General features: G+C 41.0%; 1 protein-coding gene across 1 annotated transcript in view; it reads left to right on the top strand.

Moving 5' to 3' along the window:
- Window positions 1-2,525: 2,525 nt before the first annotated feature.
- Window positions 2,526-21,310, top strand: part of LOC126456327 (translation initiation factor IF-2-like) — a 71,967-nt gene continuing 53,182 nt past the window's right edge. The window contains exons 1-2 of the mRNA XM_050092077.1: window positions 2,526-2,546; window positions 15,449-15,760. Of these exons, the coding sequence (XP_049948034.1) occupies window positions 2,526-2,546; window positions 15,449-15,760 (333 nt within the window). The remainder of the gene's footprint in view (window positions 2,547-15,448; window positions 15,761-21,310) is intronic.

Here is a 21,310-nt window from a genome sequence, read left to right as displayed (position 1 = left end):
AATATACTGCTTTAGAATTATTAGGTTGCGCTGGTGAGGTTCTAGACAATAAAGACGAATAATTCTCCATGATAAATACTTTTTATCAAAGGCAAACGACTCTACAAGCGTTTATAATCAAAGAAAACTGTATTTGCTAATTCGTTATGTTGCACCGTTTTCTGAAGTAAAGTAAAGGTTTTATGTCTGGTTGAAATTGAAGGGTACGACAGATGAATCTATATGTGTAGCAATTCATAGTGAATTAAAGAAAAGAAACCTTTTCTACGGCAAAACAGTAATACACTCATTCGATGGTGCTCCTAATTTTAGTGGTTCTGTCACTCGGGTCCACGTTCGATCATTGGAGAAAAGAGAACAAGACTTGCCATACATATCTGCTGACACAAACTATAACAATAAACACCCTATAATAAAACATACGTTTGACGATGTTAATTGTTCAGGATGTGTATAAAAATTTTCGTGGTTTTCCTAAACGAGAAAATGTATTGCGTGGAATTCAGTGTGTTTTTGAACAATCTGTTTTAAAAATAACCAAAGCTGTCGTCATCCGCTGGTTAGTATCTATTGCACAGTTCATGCTATATTCCTATAAAACAAGCCCATTATAATGGTATGCGAACATAGACAAAATTACTTTGGGGATTTAGTAATTTTGACAGAAGGAATATTGTTAGAAATGGTGAGCTAAAATTTCATCGTAGGTATAATTATTTCAGGCGGTACATTTTGCAGAAACTATCAGTCAAAATCTTACAACCGACTGTACTTGTTTCTGGAAACATAATACATTTAAGAAACATCGACTGCCTTTGTGATTGTGATGAATATCGTGTGAAAAATGAAACGTTAAATAAAGTGAAAAAACTACAAGTGGACGCAACAGGAGTTGAAAATGTACAATTCATGGAAGACCAGAAACGAACTATGAAAAACCTAAAGAAATTTGTGAGAAGTGTGATTAATGAAATTGAGCAACGGTTCGATGACAGATAATTAAACAAAATGAAGCTGAAAAAAGTGTTAAATTGCCAAGCAGAGTCTTCTGTAATTCGAAGCATGTATTTCCTTACTAAGGAAGAAACACACCACACAGCAAAATATAAATCTATAATTCGTATGCTAGTATTACATTTGAAAAATCTGTATAACCAATGATGAAAAGACTGATAAATATAGTTTATACGAAGAAATCTGTGTACTAAATAAAACTTTTGAACAATTACAAATATTTTGATTGTCTTAAATGATTTCAAGAATTTAATGATAATGATTCTAATGAACTGTAATTGACGTTAGGACATAAAAATATTGACCACTTAATTGCTGACATGCGTTGATTTAAGTATGTCGCTCATAATAAATCAGAAAATGTTTATTCTCTTATCTTAATGGCCAACGTCGGCTATGAAGTACTAAGAACACTCGTTGAATGAGTGTTGGACATCCCCGTTTCCACTTCCAGTGTGCAAGTCATTCAGCACAACGACCAGGGTAATCATAAAATTAAGATACAGGGTGGGTTAGGATCGAGGCTCTCAGTGTTCGGTTTCTTACCGAACTGTTCGATATTTCATCCCCGTATTCGGTGACGAAGATGAGTGGTTTGGTATTTATAGGATCCCATTCATATCACTAATTCATTTAACGATTTGTATATTACTTTGGTCACATTAAAAGAGGGTAATAAATCATTTAAGAGGGATTGTTTCTTCGGAGCAAAAGCTAACCGTGATATGTTAAAAATGAATGAGGCTGATAGAAATAAATTCAAGAATGAAGCTCTCATAGCCTACCAAAAAGACGAAGATTATCTTAGAAAGTGGTTTGACTGCTAAAACTCTTCTTTTAAAGTCTTCAGTTCCACGGATGTAGAAAACGTAGCTCCTACATATGAAAAATATTTTCAGGCATCAGAAGTTGTGAGTACTGAACAGTAAATTGATAAAGATAGTTTATACAAAGAGACCTCTGTACTAAATAAAACTTGGGAATAATTACAAAGTCAGTGATATATGTCCAATAACTCGTTCTACTGAAAAACTTTTTCAAGCGGAAAAGAAACCGCTAACACAAAGAAATTATCGGAAGAATGAAAGCCATTCCACGCAGCAATACCTACATGGAAATAGTCTTCAGTCACATGAATCATTTACGGTCTGACGCTAGAAACAAACTGAGTGTCGATACGGTAAAAGCTGAATTATGCACTCATTGTAATTGAAATTTGTGACGTGGAACGAGTTTCAGTAAAAAAATTAAAGGTAACAACAGTTTGTTGAAAACTGTAACTGCATATAACGTTTAACGTTTACTAAGTGTTTTATTGTGTTGACACTCATCCTCAGTTCAGCAAATCATTTCGTCAGCCAATGTTCGGTAATTTTGTCAGTTTAATCTGGCAACCCAGGTTAAGGATACGCTTCAGGCTTGTGTGAAGATATCAACAGCAGAGGACGAGAAACCTACAGAAACTTTCAGTTATGCTGTATCATCAACAGATATGCTGTAAAAAACCCGCGATGCATTGGTTTGCTGTAAATGTAAGTTACTGCATGCAGTAATATTATTTTATTGATTCTCGTTATTTTATTCTTTAAGATAATTAACTAATTTAGTTTACAGCTAGTTAGTACCCACACATAATTTAATTAAATGTAAGAGACGAAGCGAAATTTTTAAGTACTAATACCGTTGCTATTTTTTTAGTATGGTATCACCAAAATCTGAAGCCTATAACATTCCCTCGGCCCCATCCCCTTTGCGCCCCGGAGGAAAGCAGCTGTATCCATTCCTAGGAAGAATGCTCTGGCCTGTTGGATGGGATGAATAGTGTACTGAGTACAGTATATGGATTGAGAGTAAACCACAGAAAATTGAAAGTACTGTGAAGTAGCGGAGATATTTATAACGACAACTTAGTATCAAAGCTGGGGACCTTACGCTCGGTCCCCGTTGGGAAACAGCGTTTTGCAGCAGTACGATGCTTCAACAGATGTAAACTGATAAAAAAAAAGCGTAGCGATTCAGACGGTTAGTTCCTTGTTGTACTAACAATGATCACGGTTGTCCAAAGACATCACGTCTTCAATTTGGAAGGGTACGGTTTCCTTACATAGTGGACATGAGTCACAAAATGTAAGTTAGTAAATGTTGACACATATCCATCACGTAGTTTTAACGTGTTCCTCTTGACTTCCAATGTATAACTTTCTTGACAAAAATTAGCCTCAGAAATAAATGGCTTGCACTAAACTTTTCCCCACATATAACATACCGAAAAGCTGCAGACCTCGCTAAGAAACGTCTGTTTTACCAATGCATTCATTCAGCTAATGCATTTGAAACATGTTTCAGACAGGTATTTTTGGGTAAATAAATCTTTTTGTTGACAGAATGAAACTGAAACTGTCATATAATAGGTTCTTGACACAACTACGGTTATCAGCGGCTACATTTTGCGAATGATGCTTATCAACTAAATAAAAGTTAACCTACTAAAAAAGGATACCGCAGTGTGACTTCAGACTCCTTGTAAAACAAAAATTTGTTCCGTGTTAACTAATTCTACTATATCAGAGCACAATGATGTGACGCTTTCCACGTCTCACGAGAAAAGTGCGAACGTTACGTGGCAGTAAACTTATGAATTTTCCATTAACGCGTGGCAGTTAGCAGAGGCAATCTAACAATTCTTCTCCCATATTATCTTGTCTTTTGTGATATATTATGTTTATGGTATAATGTTAGCAGAAGTATGAGGGGATTTTTCGCAACGTAAAAATTAACTTACCTCTACACAAATGTAAAGTCTTCTTCGTGAGACAACCAAGACCGAAATCACTTCGTAACTGCACAAATAGTTCATCGAATGTTAATAAAAACACTATAACAAGAAAACCAGAAATTTACAACAGTATATGCATATAAGTAATATGACACACTGCTGTGAGTAAATCATCTGCGGAATAAAATACATGTGCTGCAAGGAAGAATCTTAAAGTAGATTTGGAATTCTCGTATTCATCAGTCACATTTTTTCACTTCTGATAGAAAAAACAGCCCTTAAAACAGTGCAAACCTCCTGTACAGAGGTTGATGACGTGAGAAGAAAATGTAAACAATACTTATTGTTACCGTTTAGCTGTTTTTGAATGCCTGAAACCTAAGAGACGTCATATTTGCGCGTCTCTATACCAAGTATTTGAACTTAGAAAGCCCTGTTTTGCCTCAATATATAATACTTTAGGACATAATGGAGGGAAAATAAGCACGGTAACATTCGCTCCCATTCAAATTTCAATGACTTTGGAGATACTCGATATATTAAGAACAGTAGCTCTTAGTTATAGCTCAAGATTCTGAATCGAGTAATTCCAAGCAAGCTGCATATTTATCTAGATTCAGTCGTTAGAGCTTAAAATGTGTGGCTTGGCTTACTGGTTCATTATCGCTTTATAACAAAATTAGTGTTTCCCACGAGTTATGTTGCAAATACTGTATGTACGCGTAACAGTCAATCTGTTCTTTGTAAGCAACAAGACGGTGTTACGTCTTTAGTATTTGTTACAATTCTTTTCATAATAACCTATGTCTTTCATCATCACACTTATGATAACGATACTGAATTTCCTTATAAATGACAGACTCAGAATGCCCTTTATTTTATTGGAAAAAGTCTACTCATTTAATCTTTTTACAGATTCGTAGTTCATTAGCTAAAAGGAATGATGAAAGAGCGCACTTTAGCCAGTAAGTAGCTTCTTGCAGGGAAGAAATATGATTGCCCGATTGTGAACTAATTGAAATCAAATAATATGGCAGCGCAAGTAACTAAAAGTAATATTGGCCTTCTAATTTACAAACTGCAACGGAATATCACTTCTGCTGAAGGAATAGTGGATATGCCGTGATTCACAATTGTCTTCCTTTATGGAAACTTATTTCCGTTGGTTTTTTCAGCGACAGTTGTTTTGACTGTAATCATTACTAATGAATCCAAGCAAATAATTGTAACTAAATGAGAAGTTACTAATGGCGAATAGTTCACAGAAATGTGTTTAGGTAAATGCCAGCATAAAAATCGTCCATTGTTTTTTAAAAGCATCAACAAATCATCCTAAGATGCCTAAAAAAATACGTTTCTCCTCAAAGGCAGGACGCAGAGCGTTATCTGGGATGGAGTGTCATTTACAGTTGGCGAAATAATTTCTAGGTTGTACTTTTTGTTTTCGGTCATCCGTCTTCTGAGTGATTTGATGCTGCCCGTCAGAAACTCTTCTCCTCTGACAGCCTTTTCTGCACACAGAGCACCACTTGCATCATCCTCAGTTATTTGTTGGATATATTCCAATCTCTGTCTTCCATTAAAATTTTTGCCCTTTGCACCTTCCTCAAATATCGCAGAAATTATTCCTTGATGTCTTAAAACATATCCTATCGTTGTGTTCCTTGTTCTTATCAGTGTTTTCCACGTTCTTCCCCTCACCGATTCACAGCTCTTTTATCAGGCCACCTAATTTTCAACATCTTTCTGTAGCATCAGATCTCAAACGTTTCTTTTCTTTATCGGTTTTCCCACAGTCCATGATTCACTTACACGCAAAGTAGTGCTCCATTCCTTAGAAATTTCTTCCTCAAATTAAGGCCTATGTTTGATACCATAAGACTTCTTTTGTCCAGGGATACTTTTTTTGCCTGTGCTAGTTCGCTTTTCATGTTCTCCTTGCTTCGTCAGCCGTATGTTATTTTGCTTGCAATGTAGCAGAACTCGTCTACTTCGTGGTCCAATTTTGACTTTAAGTTGATCCCTACGCTCAGTTTTGGTACGCGTCATTACTTTCGTCTTCCTTCGGCTTCCTCTCAGTCCATATTCTGTACTCACTACACTGTTCATTTCATTCAGCAGATATCATAATTATTCTTGACTTATATTGAGGGCAGCAATGTCATCACTGAATCATATGATTTATATCCCTTTCACTCTGAATTTTAATTCCACTCTTGAACCTTTCTTTTATTTCCGTCGTTACAGCTTTGGTGTATAGATTAAACAGTAGCGACAAAAGATGACACCCTTTTCTTACATCCTTTGTATTCCGAGAAGTTCATTCTTCCATTCTTTCTGTTCTTGTACATACTTTGAAACATCCCCTTAGAAAAATTTATGAATGACTGTGCTGATAAACCTCTTACATTATTTGATTTTCAAACAGCTGAGCAGAACTGAACGTACTCAGACATTTCGCTCTTTACCTATTCTGATTAACACTAAACTGACACACAATATATTTTTAGCGCAACGCAATCTGACTTTGAAAAATCCCTACAAAAGAATGGCCCTGACTAACAATAATCTATACCTTTAATCAATCACTTACCTCACAAAAATCTTCATTACTCGAACTACTGCAATACAGCGAGCGCCACTACTGCCAGCTAAATAAAAGATTCAAACTACTGAAGGCACTAACTACTGGTAGGCATAGTTAGCAAATGAAAGATTTTGATAGAGAACAAACAATGTATTTACCTTAATAGTGTTCAAAAGTCATAATATATATATCAGTCCATGATATCCAATATTACAAATTTACTCTTTCTGATGGACACATGTCCAGGTCGTCCGCTCTCAAAATTCCGCCATCTCTCTCCCCACATCCACCACTACTGGCGGCTCACCTCCAACTGCGCAACGCTACGCGCTGTTAACAGCCAACTGCCCAACACTACAATAGCAAATTCCAACAATGCCATCCAGCCACAGACTGCACACAGCACAGCCAGTGATTTTCATACAGAGCGCTACGTGGCGGTGGCGTTACCACTACAAGAACCTAAACAGCCTACTTATATAGCCCCCATGCTCCCCACAAAAAAGTTTACAAATTGTTTTGGGCACTGGCCAATACATATTTCTTAAATTTTTTTCACAATTACAATAACAAAGAAATCAAATGCACACACTTATTGATACAATGTTGGTCAAAAGATAAATTTTCTCACCGTCCATAAAGACAGTCCTGATCTTTCATCACAGTAAAATTGCAGTGTTTTTCTCAAAGTCTGAGCAGTAAAAGAAAATGCACACGGAAGTAGTGGATTTCCATGCAGTCTTGAACAAGTAGCGTTGTCCTTCCAGCGGAAAGACAGTGCTGACTCTTGACATGCAGACAGGTAATGGGCCACAACAGAGCAAACCATTATATATATATATATATATATATATATATATATATATATATATATATATATATATATATCAGTCCATGATATCCAATATTACAAATTTACTCTTTCTGATGGACACACGTCCAGATCGTCCACTCTCAAAATTCCGCCATCTGTCTCTCCACATCCACCACTGGTGGCGGCTCACCTCCAACTGCGCAACGCTACGCGCTGTTAACAGCCAACTGCCCAACACTACAATAGCAAATTCCAACAATGCCACCCAGCCATAGACTGCACACAGCACAGCCAGTGATTTTCATACAGAGCGCTACGTGGCGGTGGCGTTACCAATATAAGAACCTAAACAGCCTACTTACAACTTCATATCACCTGTTATTCCGATAACTTAGTCCTGTTTTTCTCAGGTTTTCTAACATCTTGTCTCATTTTACGTTGTTGAACGCTTTTTCTAGATCGACAAATCATATAAAAATTCCTTAATTTTTCTTAACGCTTGCTTCCAGTATCAATTGCAACGTCAGAATTGCCTCAATGAGGCTTTTATCTTTCCTAAAGCGAAACTGAACATCATATAACAGATCTTCAATTTTCTTTTCCATTCCTCTGTACATCATTCTTGTTATCAACCTGGGGGCTTGAGCCGTTAAGCTTATTGTGCGATAGTTCTCACATTTACCCGCTGTTGCTATTTTCGGGAATATGTGGATGATATTTTCCTGAGAGTCTAATGATATGGTTTTCTGCCTCTTAGATTTTACTCATCAACTTGTCGTCTCGTTGTCACTTCCGCCCCTCCCCATTGATTTCAGAAACTCCTTAGGGATGTTATCTATGCCTCCAACCATATTTGATCGAAAGTCATCCAAAGGCGCGACAAACACTGACTCTGCTACAGTTACATCTACACTCCACTAGCCTCGTTACGGTGTATGGCGGACGGTGCTCTGTGTACCAGTTTCGTTTTCCGCTTTCCTGTTTCATTCGCGATTAGTTCACGGTAAAAAAGATTGTTGGTAAGCCTCCGTTCGAAGTTCAATTTCTCTAATTTTAGTATAATGGTCTTTTCTGTTCTGATACTAGATCCCCCATGCGTTCCATATCGACTCCAATTTCTTCTTCTATCACGTCATCAGACAGTTCATCTCCCTCTCACAGAACTTCAGTGTATTTTTTTCCACTTAACTGCTCCGTACTCTGCGTTGAACGGTCAAGTTCCTCTTGTATTCTTAACGATGGCACCTTTACTTTTAATTTCATTTGAAGGTTTTTCTTCATGCTAAGTCTGTCTTGTTTACTAACATTCCTCTTCGATTTATTTGCATTTCTCCTGCTGCCAAATTCTTATGTTTCTGTGCACTTCCTATGTGACTTATATTGCTGTATTTCTGTCTTTTCCTGGACATTTTTGTACTTCCTCATTCCGGTGTCCATTACCGAAGGTTCTTTCGCATTTATCTTCCTTTTATTTGTGTTTGTTCGTCCAACTTCTGGGATTGCCCTGTTTAGAGAGGTCTATTTCCCTTTAACTGAACTGTTATTCTGATATTCATTGTCACAGTGTCTACAACCTGAAGGAACTTCAGCGACATTATTCTTCGATATTTCACTAACCCATTTCTCACCATACTGATTCTCCCGGACGATTCTCTTAAACTTTGGCCTATCCTTCCTCATTACCAACCTATGATCTGGGTATACATCTGCTTCTAAGTATGCTTAACATTCCAGTGTCTCTGTCACACCATATTGTTATCCAGCTGGAATCTTCCCGCCTCTCTACGCCTTTTCATAGTACAATGTATTCACTATTACAAGATGAAATTTATTGCAGAACCAATTAGTCTAACTGCTCTCTCATTTTTGTTACAGTTCTCTAGTAACTCTGTCTTCTGTTCCTTCACCTACTAAAGCATTCCAATCCTCCATGATTATTAGATTTCCGTCTCCCCTAGACACTGAATTACAAGTTCAATAAGACATTTATTTTCTGTATCCTAGTTTAGTGTAACTGGACCTTTACGTCAATAACGATCCGTATAGGAATAGTTGCAAGTTCAGTCTTTTTCGTGGGTGATGCACGAACTCTGTCCGGTAAAATTTGCAGTAATACTGTCAGATCTCGACAAAATAGCTTGTTGTTGCAAAGACTCGCTATTTAATTTTGTCGTAGGGAAATGCAAAGCTGTATCCTTCAAGAAACGTAGAAGCGAAATTATCGTTTAACTTTACGTCCTTCATGTTGGACCTGGATCGACCACATAGGTAAAGCAAATAGCAGGCTACGATTCATTGATAGGGTGCTGGGAAATTAATATTCGAACATAAACGGCTCCCTCCATATAACTATATGGCGAATAGCTGAATAGTGTCGACGCACAACGGTTGAACAAAAATATGGAAACACTGTGAGAAATGCATGCATGAACAAAAATGTAGGTGAAAGCCGAGCCTGCGGGTGGCGCTGTGGTAGCTGACCACGAACGGCGCCAGCGGATTGCCCTCAATACGTTGCAAGGGTCATTCGTGGTCTGAACAATGTTCTGTGTAGTTGTACGTCCATCCTTTTGGCAGGAGGTCTTTGGGACGATGGCTGTTTACTATTGTGAGAAAATAAAACGCCTGCAGCCGTCCTTATGATTTTATTTATTTTCTTGCAACCAGTTTCGGCGCTTTAGTGCACCATCTTCAGGTTGTAGTTTATGCGGAACGGGTTGTTAAGATCGGTATATATATGGCATCAGAGGCCAGCGCACTGGATACCCAGATAATCTGAAAACCTAGGTGTCAGCACTCTAACCGTCAACTGCCAACTCAGTCCCGCATCAGCTACAGCCTGTAAATGGTGCACTGAAGCGGCGAAACTGGTTGCAACAAAATAAATAAAATCTCAAGGACGTCTGTAGGCGTATTATTTTCTCACAAGTGTTCTGCGTAGCTGTGAGTGCGTTTTGTAGGATTTAAGTGAATCCGAACGTGGGCAAATCGTTGGCGTTAGTATGGCGGGTGCCGCCGTAACCAAGTGAGCTGAAGCGTTTGGTGTTACAAGAGGCACCGTACCGAACATTGATGAGAAAGCGGGAAAACACCATCCGCTAAGTGACAGTGCTGACGAATGTGTCTGCTGAGTGATCGTGACAGACGGTCGTTGAAGAGAATTTTGACGAAAAATAAGGGGACGACAGCTGCGAAAGCCACTGCAGAACTGAGAGCCGTACAGGCGAACACTGTCCGCGCCAAGCATGCACGAAGGGAGCTCCGGAAGAAGGGAACTGCAGGGCGAGGTGTAATTCCAAAAGTTAACATCAGCGATGCAAGTGATCGTAACAGGAAAACGTGGTGCCGAAGCCACAAACCAGGGCTAAGGAGCTGTGGTAGCATGTCGTTTGATCAAATGGCTCGTATTTCCACGCTGTTTCCCGTTTCTGGTCGAGTTTACATCTGGCGTACTCCGTCCCAAATGTACGATGCGGGCGCTTTGCTGCCAACAGTGAAATATGTATGAGGTTCGATGATGATTTGGGCTGTCATATCGTGATATTCTATGGGCCCCACGGTTCCTCTGCAAGGTCGCATTACTGATAAGGACTACATGACCTTTATGGCTGATTAGGTCCATCCAATGGTACAGTACTTGTTTTCTAATGGTGACATTGCTTTCCAAAACGACAGGGGCCTCGTGCACAGAGCTCGCATCGTCCACGGCTGGTTTCATGAGCACGAGGATGCATCGTCGTACCTCCCGCGGTCACCACAGTCCTCAGTTCTCAATATTATTGAGCATTTGTGGTACAATTTTTAAGAGAAGGATGCGTCATCGCTATCCACCTCCATCATCGTTACCTCAACTTGTCACTATGTTGCAGGAAGAATAGTATAAGAATCCCTTGAAAATCACACAGGACCTGTATTTATCCATTCCGAAAATAATGGAAGTTCTCCTGAACGCGAAAGTTTTTGCTCTATCGTATTAGGTATGTTAATTTGTTGTGTTTTTGGTGTTTCCATATTTTTCCACCCCCTGTACATGGGTCTCATACCAGGTCGTACTAATGGGGGCACCGAGAGTATGTAAAACAGAAGGGCAATATTAGTCACAGGCTTGTTTGAATGGCAAGAGATTCTAACACAGTTGTTGAAGAACACTGGGAGACACTCGAAGATGGGCGGCGCACATCTAACGGGAACCTGCTTAGAAAACTTCAAGAGCCGTCTTCCAGAGCAAAAACCACGAAAAATCTGGGGCTCCCTTCATATATGTTTCGTAGGGACCGTGCAGATGAGATAATACAAATCACAGATCAGAGATGTACAAGCAATTATTCTTCCCTCTTTCCGTTCATGAATGTAAATGGAAGTAACGTTAGTATATTTACTTATTTATTGGTTGTTTTATCCTGGATAGATTTGGGATTTCATGCCTTGTCCTACATCCGACATATTTTGTATTATGTTAAAATAGCGACAGAGGCGTTATGAAATGAATCAAATGTAATACAGGATACAACACTGAGAAGAATCCATAATATAACTAGTGGATACCAGCAGCAACTATATGAAAGGAAAACAGAACAGACAAGGTGATTCAAACTAACGCTTGAAAGTCGCAGAAGCGATGCAGATGACACTGAGACAAGTAGTTTAATACAAGACACAAGGGGCTGCAAATGTCGGGAAATACGCCAAATGTGGATGAAACATGTTGAAGATGTGACGTCGCCAAATGACGTACGTCGCCGGAAGTGCAGCGGCGGAGCCTACCGGTCTGTCGCACCCGGTCATCCCAACCCAAGTCAACTACTCACGTCGGTGCGGCTTCGGTCCTACGTGCGCGAAAGGCTAAGGGTTCGAGTCTTGCATCTGGCAGATAGTGCTTTTTTTAATTGCGTTACACTGTTATGTGTTTACATTGAGGTAGGATTCTTTACTTTTTACCAGTTCCGCGGTTTATTGGAAAGTACAGTACAACAAAAACCTACCGTGTTCCGTCACAGTTAAATACGTGTAGGGTTCCGTATTTCGTCCTTACAAGTAAATGACCTGGGTTTTCTTTATTAAATAATGTCTGTAAACTAAAAACTAAGGGACAAAAGGAAAGGAAGGCAAAAAAAGAATAGCTTTTCCTTGTTACAGCGAGGATAGTTGTTCTATAACTAACTTTTACGACTGACAACATTTACGAAAGGTATTCGAAATTTGCGTCATTGTGCAATAATGTGTAGCACTGCCGCCTGCCGGAAAGTGTCGGATCGACAAGCCCGTGCGATGAGGAATACCATTTGGTGACGTCCCATGTTCAACATAATCATCCACTTATGGGGTATTTCCCGCCATTTGCAGCCCCATGTGTCTTGTAGTAAATTACTTGTCACAGTGGCATCTGCGGCACTTCAGGTGGTTTTCACGTTAAGAACCTTCCTGTATTTCAGTTCATGGAAATTAGAACAACAGAGGCAGATTACAATCAGGTAGAGTTAGACTGTTGGCGCTGCCAGCAATAGATGTAGCAGATTACCATCAATTACATTTAAACTGTAGGTGTTGGTAGCAACTGGTGTGACAGATTACCATCATAGATTTAAGCTGTAGGCACTGGCAGCAATTGACGCCGCTCATTACCATCAGCTAAGTTGCATATTTGCGTCAATCAGGGACAGTGGCTAAAGCGGCTAGCTTCCTCTCATTGATTTAATTCAGTTCCCATAACAGTGATTGTCTTTCCTTCTATTTTTACCACCAGGTAGATCTAATCTGTAGGCACCGGCAGCAGTTGGTATGGCAGTTTACCATCAGTTAGATTTAAAACTATACGCAGTGGTAGCCATTGGTGTGGCAGATTGCCACCAAGTAAATGTAAACAGTAGGCACTGACAGCAACTGACAAGGCCAGTTACCGTCACGTGGATTTATATGGTACGCACTGACAGCAAGTGGTGTGGAAGAAATGGTGGAAGTCGTAGAGAAAGGGGATCATAATAGAAACCGAAGTGGTGGAGACAGTGGGGAAGGAAGTGGCTTCAGTGCTTGAGAATTGGAAACAGAGAGAAGAATAATGTTTAGTATATGGAGGCGTTTTCCTTACTGCTTGACAAAGACAAAACTGACCATACTTAAGGGAGATGTTGTGAGGTTGACAAAAGGAAGTGCTTCCGTTTTCTCTTAGATAGAAAGCATGGCACAGAATTTTGCGCAGATTACGGAATACTTGTTCCAGAAGCGGATGACACAATAGGGAAAGAGTAAGCAACGATTATGTTTTTAACCGACGGGCAAAATTAAATACTGAATTAATGAAATTTTGTGTTTATTGTGAGATGACAGGTACTTGATCTCTAATGTGAGGTATCAGAGTCCAAGCACACTAAAGTGTGGTGTCACCGCCAGACACCACACTTGCTAGGTGGTAGCCTTTAAATCGGCCGCGGTCCGTTAGTATACGTCGGACCCGCGTGTCGCCACTATCAGTGATTGCAGACCGAGCGCTCGCCACACGGCAGGTCTAGAGAGACTTCCTAGCACTCGCCTCAGTGGTACAACTGACTTTGCTAGCGATGGTTCACTGACAAATTACGCTCTCATTTGCCTAGACGATAGTTAGCATAGCATTCAGCTACGTCATTTGCTACGACCTAGCAAGGCGGCATTATCAGTTGCTATTGATCTTGTGATTCATGTACCATCAGACCGATGTTCACCATTAATGGATTAAAGTTAAGTGTTCCACCAGCTACATCCGTTTTTCTAAATTCTAGTTTCTCTGTCCTGTTCCAGACCTCACGCCAGCCTGCGTGAGCTAAAACGCATGCCTTTCGGCTTCCTCTCATACCCGGTCTTGGCTCTCCTGCCAACCCACAACATAAAGAGCCAAGGAATTAGATTTAGCATCTGGTAATTACGTACCTTGTCTGGCCACAATCATCCTTACTGGGGTATGAAGCACTGACTTCATTGGATTGTTTGATGTTACGCATGGAACGCTTACAGCTATTCACAGTTCTAACCACCTACATTTCTCAGCACTCATCCACGTTGGGTTACATCGTAACATTAGAGGGTCAGAGCACGATCCAGATCTTGTGATAACATATGGATAGCCTATAGGCAAGCAGAAGTTTTTCTGCACGTGGTGATAGCATTTTCTGCCCGGCGTAATAGCAACTTTGAGAGAAAAAAAAGAAAAAAGAAACACTGACATGCAGTTGGTAGAGATTAACTTAAACGTAAATATAGTAAACAGTTGACCTAAAAATTCAGCAGAAATCAATGGGTTTTATTAAAAATGAAATTCCTCCAGCTGTACTTAAGATTTTTTATTTACTTCGCTAAGCGCCGGTCGGGGTGGCCGAGCGGTTCTAGGCACTACAGTCTTGAACTGCGCGACCGCCACGGACGCAGGTTCGAATCCTGCCTCGGGCATGGATGTGTGTGATGTCCTTAGGTTAGTTAGGTTTAAGTAGTTCTAAGTTCTAGGCGACTGATGACCTCAGCAGTTAAGTCCCACAGTGCTCAGAGCCATTTGAACCATTTTGAACAATTTACTTCGCTGCTAGTTTCAGGCCCGTACACTTTGATGAAATCAGTTGTTGTGTGGCTCAGTCTAGAAGTCCGCGGTGAGATCAACACGTGCTCCTCATGAATGGCGGGCAGTAACTATTTCCTAGTTACTGCCCGCCATCCACTTGGTGCAAGTGTTGACCTCGCCGCGGACTTCTAGACTGAGCCACACACAACTGACTTCAGCAAAGTGTACGGGCCTGAAGATGGCGTTGACGCAACGCCGAAACTAGTAGCGAAGTAAATAAACGTCTTAAGTACAGCTGGAGGAATTTAATTTTTAATAAAAATTATACCAACTCTGTCCCACCTTCATCCAGTTTAAATGTGGATGTACGAAGAGGAATCAGTGGATTCAAAACAAAACAAAACACGGATCTAACTAAGTCGAATTTGCAGAGAACGGGCCGAGTTAATTAAATTAGCTTAGAGATTCCAGTGCCTCTGGATCACACAGTGTTGTTGGACGTGCTGTCTTTCGGCTGAAGCAACGCCAAGCATCTTACAGTGTGGCTCAAATCGTAAAGCTGATGAGGCTGTGTGAGTGTAAGACTAGCCGCGCGGGATGAGTAATTTTAGTGAAAGGCAGTTGCAGAGGAGTCGAGACGCGGGCCACAGGGTTTCCCACACGAGGCACGGCCAGTGCCACCGGCACCGGTCCTGGATGTTTCCCTTCAATTAAGCGCGGCTCGTCCATTAGGGGCGACCGTTGGCGCGCTGGCTGCAGCGGCGTGCAGCCACAGCCACAGCCGCGGCCCCACACAGCTGGCCGGCTGGCCGGCTGGCCGGCTGGCGGGCTGCACGCGCCTCCCGGCCCGGCCCGGCCGCCTTTGTCTCGCGCCCAGCGGCCGCCGCCGCCGCCGCCGCCGCCGCCGACCCCGGCCGCTTCCGCCATCCGGCGACGCGCACTACGTGCACTCACCCGCGTAAATCTCTTGACGCTTCACCGCAGTGCTCACCTCGAGAAATTGCGATGGCATTAAGGGAAGATCCCGGCGAGAAGATTAGATTAGTACTTGTTCCATCGATCATGAATACGACACTTCGTAATGATGTGGAACGTGTCAAGTTAATAAAAGGTGTCTATACAAGATGTTACATTAGACAAAATATTACATGACACTCAATAATTTTTATTTATTTATTTGGAGGTTGGGAAATTACCTACTTACTATATCCAAAAATTCATCTAATGAGTAGAAGGAGTTGCCATTAAGAAATTCTTTTAATTTCCTTTTAAATGCTATATGGCTATCCGTCAGACTTTTGATGCTATTAGGTAAGTGACCAAAGACTTTTGTGGCAGCATAATTTACCCCCTTCTGAGCCAAAGTTAGATTTAACCTTGAGTAGTGAAGACCATCCTTTCTCCTAGTGTTGTAGCCATGTACACTTCGGATTGTTAGTAACAAATTTCATAAGTGAATATATATATTGTGAGGCTACAGTGAAGATTTCTAGCTCTTTAAATAAGTGTCTGCAGGATGATCTTGGATGAGCTACAGCAATTATTCTGATTACACGCTTTTGCGCAATGAACACACTTTTGCTCAATGATGAGTTGCCAGGGAATATCATGCCATACGAAAGCAGAGAATGAAAATAGGCGTGGTAAGCTAATTTACTCAGATGTATATCGCCAAAATTTGCAATGACCCTAATAGCATAAGTAGCTGAACTCAAACGTTTCAGCAGATCCTCAGTGCGTTTTTTCCAGTTCAACCCCTCATCAATGCATACACCTAGAAATTTTGAATATTCTACCTTAGCTACCGATTCCTGATCGAAGTCTATATTTTATTAATGGGGTCATTCCATTTCCTGTGTGGAACTGTATATACTGTGTTTTGTCAAAGTTTAATGAGAGCCCATTTGCAGAGAACCACTTAATGATTTTCTGAAAAACATTGTTTACAATTTCACCAGTTGATTCCTGTCTGTCGGGTGTGATAGCTATACTAGTATCATCGGCAAGACCTTCACCATACCCACTCTACGATGTCCCAGAACTTCGTATTAGCGTTGTTGGTCTCGAAGGGAAAGCGAAAGCGATCATCAGCACAGTGGCCAACAGTTTAGTCTCTTCTTGGGGACGTGATGCTGATGCCGTGTAACACCGCTTGTAGCCTTGATAATGAGAGTTTGCAAGTTTCTGCAGGTATGCCACGTCGAAGTGGAGCAACATTGGCCCAGTCGAGCAATGAAAGCATACATCAATGTTCGGTACAATACGAACTTGTGCGTGAAGTCCTGTAAAAACTGATGTTGTCATCTTGTGAGAGAGAGTGTCGACAACATACACATTAAAATGATGTAGAAGAAAAGGCGTCACCTAATCACGGAGAATATTGTGCGAGGGTGAGTCAAATGAAAACCTTAAATTTGTAATAACAAATCGAAATTTTGCGCCGCTATGCTGTAAGCTGGTAAGCGTGCTACGAACAGCGAACAGGTGGCAGCATAGTGCGGATGCACGCATACCGTCGCAATATCATTATAAAGACGGCCGCCCCACTTGAGACTTGCACCGGGGAAGATCAGCGTTCTATTATTCGGTTTTTGCGTAGTGAAGGTGTGAAACCTATTGAAATTCATCGACGAATGAAGGTTCAGTACGGTGATGCATGTTTGTCACAGCAGCAAGTCTACGAATTGAGTAGGAAGTCCAGAAATGGTGTGACTTCAGTGGAAGATGCTCCTCGTCCAGGTCAGGCACAACGAGTTGTGACTCCACAGAACATTGCAGCAGTTGAAGCCATAGTGAAGGAAAACCGCCGAGTGACACTGAATTACATTACAGCACGTTTGCAGATTAGTCATGGGTCAGCACACCACATTCTGCATGATGTGCTCCAGTTTAACAAAGTCTGCAAGATGGGTGCCACGGCAGCTGACTCCTGAAATGAGAGAACGACGTGTTGATGCTTGTGACCGAAAACTAAGAGAGCGAGCAAGAAATGGCGCCATTCCTCATCACCAAGTGATTTACATATGTTTGGAACTCTCAAAGCTCAATGGGACGAAATAAGTTCCGTTCTGATGAAGAGGTACCCCACGCGGTGCATCAGTGGTTGCGCGGACTACCAAAAGAATTTTTTTCTAACTGAATTTATGCGCTTTGTAAGCGCTGGAGGACTTGCATTCAGCGTGGGGAAGATTATGTTGAAAGGTGATACAGATTTGTACCACTTCTGCACAATAAATAATATTTAAAAATATTTAAGGTTTTCATTTGACTCACCCCCGTAATAAACATCCAGCCGTGCAGTCTAGGGCGCCTTGTCACGGTCCATGCGGCTACCCCCGTCAGACGTTCGAGTCCTCCCTCTGGCATGGGTGTGTGTGTTGTCCATAGCGTAAGTTAGTTTGAATTAGATTAAGTAGTGTGTAAGCTCAGGGACCCAAGACCTGAGCAGTTTGGTCCCATAAGATCTTATCACAATTTTTTTACAAATAAACATCCTGGTTCGCACTCATGGTAACCTGAGCGAGGAGACCTAAGTACGTTACCAAAGATCCCCAAAACATCATCGAACCACCTGCAACTTGAACCACACCCTCCGTACACTGGAGATTAACGGTTCAATGGGCTTTCTGTGCAATCGTCGCTTTGCAGCACATGAAAACAGGCAAAACCGCGACTTGTCGGACCACACTACGTCCTTCCCGTCCGCTGCTGTCCTTCCTATGTAGTCTGGCCCGTTGAAGACGTGCGGTTTTAATGTGCTACTGTGACCAGTGGCCTTTTGCGAGGTACCCGACTCCTAATGTTAATTACATGCAGTTGCTTTCACAATATTCTCTTTGAAACTAATACAGATGGGCCTGCCATCACAGACAACATCAATTTCTCTCGCCTTTGAAACCGATTGCCATCAATAAGTACTCATTCTCATTTCTGGTAACAGACGGTTATGGAAGCAAAGTAGAAGAAACATCAACAAGCACATAGAATTCGCCAACTTAGAAAAAGCGTTCTACAGCATAAAATGTGCATAATGTTCGAATACTGTGAAAAACTGGAGAAAGTTATAGGGAAAAACGGGTAATGTACAATATAGACAAGAACGAAGAGGCAATAATAAGACTCGAAATGAAAGAACGAAGTGCTCGGTTTAAAAAGGGTCTTTCGCCTCTACTGTTCAATCTACACCTCGAAGAAGTAACGACGGAAATAAAAGAAAGGTTCCAGAGTAGGATTAAAATTCAGAATAAAAGGATATCAATAATAAGAATCGCTGACGACATTGCTATCCTTAGTGTACAGAATCTGCTGTATGCAATGGACAGTCTAATGAGTACAGCATATGGAATGAGCGAAAACCGCAACAAGACAAATGTAATGAGACGTACCAGAAATGATAATAGCGACAAACCTAACATCAAAATTAGATATCAAGCTGACAAAGGTCGGAGATTCTGCTACATTGGAAGCAAGGAGGACATAAAATGCAGATTAAAACAAGCAAGGGCGGTATTCCTGGCAAGGAGATGCCTGCTGGTATTAAATGTTGGGCGTAATTTTAGGAAGAAATTTCTGAGAATGTACGTTTGGGGCACAGCATTGAATGGTACAGAAACATGGACTGTGGAAAAACGGAAACACAAGAGAATCGAAGTGTCTGAGATGTGGTGCTACAGAAGAGGATCAGGTGAAGTGACATAAGGAATGAGGAGACCTTCCGCAGAAACGCGAAGGAAGGAACATATGGAAAACACCGACGAGAAGAAATGACAGGATAATAGGACATATGTTAAGGCGTCCCGGAATAACCTCAATGCTACTACAGGGAGCTGTAGAGAGTAAAAATAGAGGGGCAATACATCCAAGTAGTAACTGAAGACGTAGGATGCAAGTGCTACTCTGAGATGAAGAGTTTAGCCTAAGAGAGAAATTCGTCGTGGGCAGCATCAAACCAGTCAGAAGATAGATAAAAAAAAAATGGTTAATCTCTTCCTAAGACCAATATAGACACACATTCGACTGTCCGAGCTGATACGCCATCAAATCGGTCAACTTCATTCCTGGTGTGATCGTAGGCACGCCCAATGACGACAGCTCCTCCCTGCCTTTACGTCACGCGAGTGTCTTATTACGCTTACTCCCGATTGGCACATACGCACCATTTGACTGACACGACTTACTATCACAAGACCAGTGGGTACAACTTCAAATGTTCTGATGTGTGTGAAATCTTATGGGACTTAACTGCTAAGGTCATCAGTCCCCAAGCTTACACACTACTTAACCTAAATTATCCTAAGGAGAAACACACACACCCATGCCCGAGGGAGGACTCGCACCTCAGCCGGCATCAGCCGCACAGTCCATGACTACAGCGCCTTAAACCGCTCGGCTAATCCCGCGCGGCAGGTACAACTTCTGCGGCACCTGCAACGTTTCACGGCGACCCGTTTACTCCATTTAGAAGCTAACTAATGCTTTGTCTGGTGATCCTGTTACACAACTTTCGCATAGAAATTATCGTATGAATGAAAAAAAGTGATCCTGTGTTAAAGTTTGAGTGTTGACTATACGTTCTTTGCATTAAAATGAAGTATAGATCTATTTTAGAAACCATATTTTCTGTAATCAAAGACCACAATAATCAAACAATTATTTGTAGCACCTGAACCATAACAACGATTAATTATTCCTAATCACTTAAGCTGCAGATCATTAAGATTCTAGAACAACTAATAATATTAACAGTTTGGTTGATCCTGGAATGATGATCCTGGAGTTGGTAAATCTGACGAAAACCTGTCGAAACAGGAAACCAAACACTTTCAGACTTCAAATTATTCTTGCCTAAAATTACTTCTGATTTACTGGCGCAAAGAGTACGAAGAGTTCGATGGATCGGGAGGGTGGGGCCCGCAAAATGTATTTTGCTGCAGGTGCTAGTTGCGTTAATGCCATCGGCTTTTATGCAACGTAAGTTATTATTTTGTTTTCGTTATTCAGTTTTCATTGAACCTTCTCATAACACTAAAGGCACTAATAAGCATAGCACTAAAAATAAAAATGATATACATTATTAACTATATAACCACATTCAGGGAGGGACAGAGGTAACGTATGTGCTCATAAGCTTACTAAAACTCAACAACAGGAGCAACAATTCAAATAATTTTTAGTTGAACCTCTTTTGCCTAACAGTGGAATGTACGAATAGACAACATCTGCGTGTGCATGTGCATCTGTTTCAATAATCAAGTTAACCACAGACTGAGTGTAATATAAGCACCACTTACAACCACCGAATAAATACAATGCAGTTCGGTACTAACTGAGAAAAAGTATTTTTCTTATAAACTTGTGAAAGTCTTACATTATTTCCGAATATGATAATCTTAATCATCATCATTTCCTTGGGGCCTCTGTCCAACTGCAACTCGGTTCGCCCATCTTACTATAGATTTGGCAGTGTTAGTCGCAGAGGGTGGCCAGATGCCTTTCCTGTCGCCACCCCAAACCCTCCGGGGCGCAATTTGTGTACCCCAGCTGTCTGTGTCTAGTGTAAGCCATGCAACAGCGCGAACGTCTTCAGATATCTGC

This window comes from Schistocerca serialis, chromosome 2 (genome assembly GCF_023864345.2).
Source record: "Schistocerca serialis cubense isolate TAMUIC-IGC-003099 chromosome 2, iqSchSeri2.2, whole genome shotgun sequence".
In the NCBI taxonomy this organism is placed as follows: domain Eukaryota; kingdom Metazoa; phylum Arthropoda; class Insecta; order Orthoptera; family Acrididae; genus Schistocerca; species Schistocerca serialis.
This window is presented reverse-complemented; position numbering and strand designations above follow the sequence as displayed.